We start from the raw sequence: 8,641 nt of genomic DNA, 5'->3' as shown, positions 1-8,641 counted from the left end.
TTGTGTGTATTTGACTGTGTTGCGCCTTACACACGAGAATCCAACTGCCACAGTTTGCTGACCAAGCACAAGAATGCATCAGAGTTAACTAGGAGCTCACCAACAGTACTTACTGTAGTAAAGTGAGCTCCTACATCAGCTGTATCACTGCCTTGTCCTAGAAAAACCGTCCAATCTAGTCTCCTCCTCTGCCATTGGCTGAGCCGGGCGATACCGCCCTCAGAGGCAGGCTAGGATTGGCCGGTTCCCACACCAGTGCCGCAAATCTGTGTCCTCTATCGTTTATTTGAGAAGTTACAGTAGCTGATTGCAAAATCAGTCTCTCAACCAATGGCGTTTCGCTGTTTTGTATTGTATGATTGATTATGCATTTAGTTAATGAGAAAGCGGGCCTGTGTGTGAGTGATAGAGTGTGTGTAGATACTAAATGTGCCAGAGTCATAGTTTTAGATGCCAAATTAGGTGAAGAAAATAAAAGGAAAATATAATTTGCTCTGTATCAGATGTCAGGTAAAGTTTATGTCACGCAGTCCGGTATATGGAGTCTTATGAGGAGTATCATTGTTACAAAAAAAAAAAAACACTGTCACGACAATAAGTAACTACTCTGTTCATTCTGTGCATGAGGTTGTATTGTATAGCTGCATTTTGTGCTTTTAGCATAGAAATAAAGTGTCTATCACCAATAACCTTCACGTATTTGTTAAGTTATACAGTTTTAATTGTTATGTTAAGGTTTACTTATATGGAGAAAAATAGCCACCAACCACTGCTCACCTGTGATTCTGGTCATAATTGTGGTAAGCTACAAAGTCACACTACCAAGAACTACAACACAATGACAATGCAATGAACCTGCCAATTCCCGAACTCAAAGTCACGCAAGGTTGTATGAGTGCTACTTCAAAGGTAAGGTACAAAATGGCGTGCATTTCCTCCTAGGTTAGTCACAGTGATGTGAACACTGTGCCTCAATGATTCCAAAGGTTACCATCTCACACTATTTATCTGGTCTCAAGGCCACGCTTTATCGGCCTGTAAACATGTAAGCGACTGGCTGATGGGGTAGGGCCGACCGGCTGAATTATGGGGTAGACGGGGCAGGAGGTGACTGGAGTGCAGCTGACTACAGAGACAGAAGGAGACACACCTGAGAGGATCGAACACAGCCAGAGGAGCCTTCCAGCACCACAGGTGAGTCCAACCTGGTTCAACCGAACGCTATGACTAGAGATTGATAGACCGTTGGTACTTCAAATACGTAATAGGAGCACGTGTTGGATAAATGTATACTTACTTGTTGAATTATTGCTTATTTAACTCAAGCAACTCATAAGCAATCACAGCCAGCCAATCATGTGTAGTTGGGAAATACTGTGTAGGGGTTGGGAAAAGGGCCAGCTTTTCATAAATCATCAGATTTTGATCCCGATCTTTATAATATCAATAACATGGTGTATTACTCTTCTATACATACATATTGATCAGTGGAGGGGAAAACTGTACTGGTGTATAATTGCACAGTAATCGAATAATATTATCGAACTAGCAATAAGCCTTTATTGATGTTGACTTTCTCAGGGTGTTCTACAACACACACATGACATATGACTTGTCCCGTGCGCCGAATACAACGGTGTGACCTCGACCGTGAAATGCTTGCTTTACGAGCCCTTCCCAAAAATTATAACAATACCATATTGAGTACGTTTTACATTGAGTAAAAGCAGAAGCATTCTTGTCTAATATGAAAGCCTTTTAGAGGGTGATTGTAGGGGGCGTCATGGTTAATGAATTAAGCGGACAATTAGGCAATAAATAACTTTTCTATATGCTATAGTATGTCACCCATGCATTGAAAAATCACACACAGAATACTGAAACACATACAGTACCAGTCAAGAGTTTGGATACACCAACTAATTTCAGGGTTTTTCTTTATTTTTACTATTTTCTACATTGTAGAATAATAGTGAAGACATCAAAACGATGAAATAACACACATGGAATCATGTAGTAACCAAAAAAAGTGTTAAACAAATCAAAATGTGTTTTCTATTTAAGATTCTTCAAAGTAGCCACCCTTGGTCTTGATGACAGCTTTGCACACTCTTGGCGTTCTCTCAACCAGCTTCATGAGGTAGTCACCTGGAATGCATTTCAATTAACAGGTGTGCCTTGTTAAAAGTTCATCTGTGGAATTTATTTCCTTCTTAATGCGTTTGAGCCAATCGGTTGTGTTGTGACAAGGTACGGGTGGTATACAGAAGATAGCCCTATTTGGTAAAAGACCAAGTCCATATTATGGCAAGAACAGCTCAAATAAGCAAAGAGAAATGACAGTCCATCATTACTTTAAGACACGAAGGTCAGTCAATCCATAAAATGTCAAGAACTTTGAACATTTCTTCAAGTGCAGTCGCAAAAACCATAAAGCTCTATGATGAAACTGGCTCCCATGAGGACCGCCACAGGAAAGGAAGACCCAGAGTTACCTCTGCAGCAGAGGACAAGTTCATTAGAGTTTACTGCAGCCCAAATAAATGCTTCACAGAGTTCAAGCAACAGACACATCTCAACATTAACTGTTCAGAGGAGACTGTGTGAATCAGGCCTTCATGGTCGAATTGCTGGAAAGAAACCACTACTAAAGGACATCAATAAGAAGAGACTTGCTTGAGCCAAGAAACACGAGCAATGGACATTAGACCGGTGGAAATCTGTCCTTTGGTTTGATGAGTCCAAATTTGAGATTTTTGGACTCAGAGTAGGTGAATGGATGATCTCCGCATGTGTGGTTCCCACCGTGAAGTATGGAGAAGGAGGTATGATGGTGTGGGGGTGCTTTGCTGGTTTATTGTGATTTATTTATAATTCAAGGCACATTGAACCAGTATGGCTACCACAGCATTCTGCAGCGATACTCCATCCCATCTGGTTTGCGCTTAATGGGACTATCGTTTGTTTTTCAACAGGACAATGACCCAAAACACACCTCCAGGCTGTGTAAGGGCTATGTGCTGCATCAGATGACCTGGCCTCCACAATCACCCGACCTCAACCCAATTGAGATGGTTTGGGATGAGTTGGACCACGGAGTGAAGGAAAAGCAGTTTACTACATGATTCCATATGTGTTATTTCATCGTTTTAATGTCTTCACTATTATTCTACAATGTAGAAAATAGTAAAAAATAAAAACATCTTTCACAGCTCGTACTTACACACACGTGAGACTAGCCGAACAAAATTGACTCAGGGACGTTTTAATCTCACAATCCATGCAATTAATGATTAAAGGCATAGAGATTTAGATCAAAAGAACAGAACATAGTAGATTATGTTGTGTGTGTGTGTGTGTGTGTGTGTGTGTGTGTGTGTGTGTGTGTGTGTGTGTGTGTGTGTGTGTGTGTGTGTGTGTGTGTGTGGTGTGTGTGTGTGTGTGTGTGTGTGTGTGGGTGTGTGGTGTGTGTGTGTGTGTGTGGTGTGGGTGTGGGTGTGTGGTGTGGGTGTGTGGTGGTGTTTTGCGTGTGCATGCATGTTTAAATCATATCTCTACTAACCGTCCCTCTAGGAATTAGTCAGATATATGAAGATTAAGAACCCGCTAAAGCAATTTGTTTGGACATCTAGTGTTCCTTATCCTGTCAACGGACTTTCATAAAAACTGGATAAAACCATTCCCCAGATTTATTAAAAACAGATTATTGAAATGTAATCTGTCTGAATCCATAACCACATGAGACAATGGGTTTCAGAACTAACAGAATGCCTGTTTTCATTGGTAGTGCTACTGAGATAGTTTGTCTAGTTAGCAAATAATCTAAAATATGTTACATTTTAACCACTTTTGCCCTGTCAGAAACGCTGGTGTAAAACCAAAAACAGATTTTCTAAGCATACCATACTACAGTGAATGACTAGGGATCCAACAAATGTTATTGTAGACACGGATACAGCTTTTGTTTATCTCTTACTCATTTCCTTCATCCTAACAGACACTCACACAGACCAGCCACCATGTCCGCCGCTGGAGGTATGTTTTACACTGCTGAATTTCAATTATCGGTCATCGACACAAATAGCTAGGTCTAACGTTTTGACTCACTATGTTATATTATAGTTCATGGTGATTGACCATAATACATTTAATTTGTCCTATATATATATATATTTATTTAAAAAATGGAGATCATGCCCATAGGTGTCCCCTCTAGTCCCAGTTTTCTCTGATACCATGGTTTTATCAGGCAAGAGCCACAACCTGTGGCCTGATCATGTTTCATGTACATCATTAGCCAGTCAGGTAATGGGCAGAAAGCCACAGGGAATCATGTGCTCGTTGTTCTAGCTACATAGTAAACGTTGATTTGCTATGCGATAGCTATCGAGACCGACACAAGCTAGCTAGCTTCGCAGTGCACTGTGAGACATACAGTACAAATCCCAAAGCACCTTCACGTAGTCAAACAAACCACTCTCAGTCACCACTACTTCCCGTTGACTGAGTGAGACACAACATATTAGCCTGCTCCATATCTATGTGTAACAGTATAACTTTAGTCCGTCCCCTCGCCCCGACCCGGGGACCTTCTGCACACATCAACAACAGTCACCCATGAAGCATCGTTACCCATCGCTCCACAAAGGCCGCGGCCCTCGCAGAGCAAGGAAGAACCACTACTTCAAAGTCGCAGAGCGAGTGACGTCACTGATTGAAAGGCTATTCGCGCGCACCACCGCTAACTAGCTAGCCATTTCACATCCGTTACATATGGAGCGGTCAAACAAAGCAGGTACCCTGGATCGTCAAAACAAATTGGCATGACCTGCTCTGGGAGATTTACATTGACTTTCTGTGGGTCAGGTTGACTTTTGAGTCAGTCATGTATTATTAGAAACCGAGACATTCGAGCCCTGGATGCTGATTGGCTGAAAACCATGCTACTGTATATTAGATAATATGGTGTATGTTTGTTTATGTACATTGCATGGGGATCATTAAACTGCATGGCATTTGAAATTGAGGCCACAGAAAATCCACAACCATAAACATAGACAGGAGCCTCCTGCGTAGGCAGCCATTGACGCTTACCCAGATCCATGTAGGTAGAGGATCAGAGGGGACCATTTTACTTCTTTATGAGTCTACGCCTCTCATGGGACAACAGTATGTTTCTTCGTCTACTCTATTTCTGTCACTCCTCTGAGTGTACCGGCCTGTAGAGTGTGGATATCCTCTTGGATCTTATCTTGTGTTCTCTGCTCTCTCCTCAGCTACTGAGTACGACCCTGATGCAGAATTTGTGTACGGTAAGAGACAACAAAATGGTACTGCACAAACATAGTTGTCTGATAAAGATAGTCATTTGGTCATTTCATAATGCCTAATGGCAATGAGTGAGACAGAGACAGAGACAGAGACAGAGACAGAGACAGAGACAGAGACAGAGACAGAGAGACAGAGATATGATATGTTACCATAGGTAAGCTTATGATGAGTGTGTCCTCTGTGTTGTAGACTACCAGACTCTTCGTATTGGAGGTCTGACCTTCGTTGCAGTCATCATGATCCTGTCTGTTCTCCTGCTGGCCAGTGAGTCCCCAGACCAGACTGTGTGTGCGTGTGCGTGTGCGTGTGCGTGTGCGTGTGCGTGTGCGTGTGCGCGTGCGTGTGCACTCTCTCCAACCTGACTGACTTAAAGCGATTAAACAACCCCACCTTAAACCAATTTATTGATAGTGTTCTCTATTGCCTTGCTGTCTGTTAGGGGCATGGGGAGTGCTGTAATAGACTGTATCATCAGTACTCACTGATTGTCTTTCTCTCTCATCCCCTAGGCAACAAAATCCGCCAATGTGGAAAGCCCAGGGTGAGTGTCCTGATATCAGACAATGGAATACAATGATGAGATACAGGCTACATCTTGAATGAGAGGCAGTCCACATCCCTCCGTCATTGGTCAAGAAAGTAAAATGTAGTGTTGTTGATGCCACAGTGACCCATTGAGCAAGTTGCTCTCAGGGAAAGCAGTTGTGAAGCAGTATTTAAGTGACATCTGCTGGTCGTTTCGAGACATAGAGTAATGGGTCTGGAAGACTTACTTGACTGAAGCACTCCTATAAGGAGCATAGGCCGTTGATGAATGCCATCCATCTCACTCGGTTTGGGCCAAGTTTTTCCAGGTCACACCAGTTGTGGCAGCTCTCAATCATTTCTGCCTGAACGTCTATCTTCCAAGTGTTTCTTGGGTCCTGGAAGAATGCGAGATTATTCATGAATGAGGAATGTACATGATGTACATATTACTATACGTAATAGTATGAGTCATTTAGGCTTTCATTCACATTCATACCAAAATCCATTGGTTAAATTCTTGACTATGTTACATCTATCTACTATACCTGAAGGGAGGAATATAAATGGCATTGTAACGTTCACTATTTTACAAGTCACTATTTTTACAAGAGAACATTCTGTGAATTCTATTGTTAATGTCCTGCCCTTCTGCTATGTGTGTTCCAGCAAAGAAAGATTGAAGAGGTTCACCTACCGTAGGACGGCTGGGCACTTGTATGTTGTTGACTGTATTGTGTGAGACTGCGTTCCTTTTGTATTGATAAACTGTAGACCCACTGTAGCTGTCCTGTGTTGATTACAAAGTAAGTTGAAAATTAACCTGTGTAAATTTGACAAAGTGTTATACTGGGTTGCAGATAGCCTATTAGTTACCAAAAGGTCACTAGTTTGAATCCTAGAGGTGACAAATCTGTCCATGTGCTCTTGAGCAAGGCACTTAACCCTAATGGCTTCGGTATGTCGCTCTGGATAAGAGCATCTGCTAAAATGTAAATTAGTCAGTGAGATCATGTAATTCTGTGGTATTAGGCCTTTACTGGCCAAGTAGTACTGTAGCCTCTATGTTAGCAGAAGCCTACAATGAACCACTGCCAAGAGGTCTGGATATTAATGGCTCAGGAAGATAAGTACCCAGTAACCGTAAATGTGATGGTTCAAACCCTGCTGTCCACTCTCAATCATTTCAGTAGTGAATTAATACCGTATGTGGCCACGAGATGGAAGCAAAACATTATTTGTCCATGACCATAGACTTGTCTTATGCTATGAGCAAACCTGAAAAACATCCAAGGGTGTATTCATTAGTTGGATTCCGTTGCAAAATGTTTTGTCTGTTTAATCCAAAAGCTGACGAGTTCCGTTTAGTTCTTCAATGGAAATTTTAGTTCAGTCAAGTCCCTCTTTAAAAAAAAAATATGCGGTTGGAAGAAGTTGGATTGAACCCCGCAGACATCATTCCACTTTGGAGCATGGAAGAATTGTTAAATTATACATGTGCAGCTTGTGCCAAACACTTAGCAGACTATTCAGATTGGAATGGCAATGAGTGGAAACCATACATTTAAAATGAAGTACAACTTTCGTTTTTAAGAACTACGCAGCTTTTACGAAACGTTGAAGAGTTTTCGGAGCAAACGGTTTCTGTTGTAAAACGTTTTGCAACAGGCAAAACGTTTTGCAACGGGAACCCAACGAATGAATACACCGACATTTTAATAGACTCGTAGGCTTAGTCTACTCACCTCTCTCTTTGTCCCTTTTGTGCAGCTCCTGCAGGACCTCCTCTAGGTCAAAGGGCTCAGCAGTGTCATTCTGTAAACACCATCCTCACCCCCACAACAGCTACACTGTATTAGGGTGTGAATACACACATATACACACATACACAGAGACTAATTTACCTATCATCGTCCTGTTGTGATCCTCATCTTTCTCACTCTTTTCCATTTCCTTGATCACCATCTCTCTCTCTCACACACACGCACGTGCATGCACGCAGGCAGGAACACACTCACACACCTACCTGTAGGCTAAATGGGTGAATATCCTATGCACAAAACAGCCAAGATTTTTGGCTTATAGTTCATCCTATCTTTAATGTGTTATCCTTTCCATGAATTCCCATGATCTTGCAACATTGTCCCAGGTAGGCCTAGATAGGGACCACCTCTACCGATATTTAATTTGACCTATTTTATAGTCACATAATTATCAGCCTAAGCTAAAAGAATGGATGTTATTGTACAGTTTTCAATGTAACTGACCGTAGGCCATGCCTAGGCTGTAGACGAGGCCTAGGCGACGTGAAACGTGTTGCACCCAATGACTGTATACAGTATATGACTGTATCCGCCACACGCTGTTGTTTTTACTGAGATATTGAACTCGTTTTGAAGTGCATCATCTCGCTATAGGCTACAGGCAGTGTTGGATGATTATATCGTGCTGACGATGACAAAGTGCATTAATCATGGCGCCAGGGCCGCGCTTGACTAATTATCCCAGAATAAATAAGTTGTTACAGCCAGGGACGGTAGCTGTCAGTGGAAAGTCCACAACACCACGACGGCAAACATCTTCCTTCCCGAAACAAGGTTATTTAGCCTAGGCAACTGCATAATATATTCCTCCATCTCAATCGTTGTTTCAGACTTCTAGAACAACAGAGGAAGAGGCAGTGAGTCGAAAGCATCGTCTCTGCTTTAGTTTTCGAAATGATTGGGAGGAGCTGTATTTTACATATTCATTTATTCTGAGCACATTTCCATTTGTTGGCGATGTC

The 8,641-nt window shown here is 42.0% G+C and overlaps 1 protein-coding gene across 1 annotated transcript; it reads left to right on the top strand.

The window, feature by feature from the left end:
* The first annotated feature begins 849 nt into the window (after positions 1-849).
* On the top strand, positions 850-6,636 carry LOC111949714 (sodium/potassium-transporting ATPase subunit gamma-like). The gene is made up of 7 exons (XM_023967062.1): positions 850-909; positions 1,133-1,194; positions 3,998-4,035; positions 5,277-5,312; positions 5,521-5,595; positions 5,841-5,872; positions 6,526-6,636. Exons 1-7 carry the CDS (start codon positions 850-852, stop codon positions 6,556-6,558), a joined length of 336 nt encoding a protein of 111 aa, XP_023822830.1. The 3' UTR covers positions 6,559-6,636.
* The last annotated feature ends 2,005 nt before the right edge of the window (positions 6,637-8,641 follow it).

This window comes from Salvelinus sp. IW2-2015, linkage group LG22, assembly GCF_002910315.2.
Source record: "Salvelinus sp. IW2-2015 linkage group LG22, ASM291031v2, whole genome shotgun sequence".
NCBI classification, from domain to species: domain Eukaryota; kingdom Metazoa; phylum Chordata; class Actinopteri; order Salmoniformes; family Salmonidae; genus Salvelinus; species Salvelinus sp. IW2-2015.
This window is presented reverse-complemented; position numbering and strand designations above follow the sequence as displayed.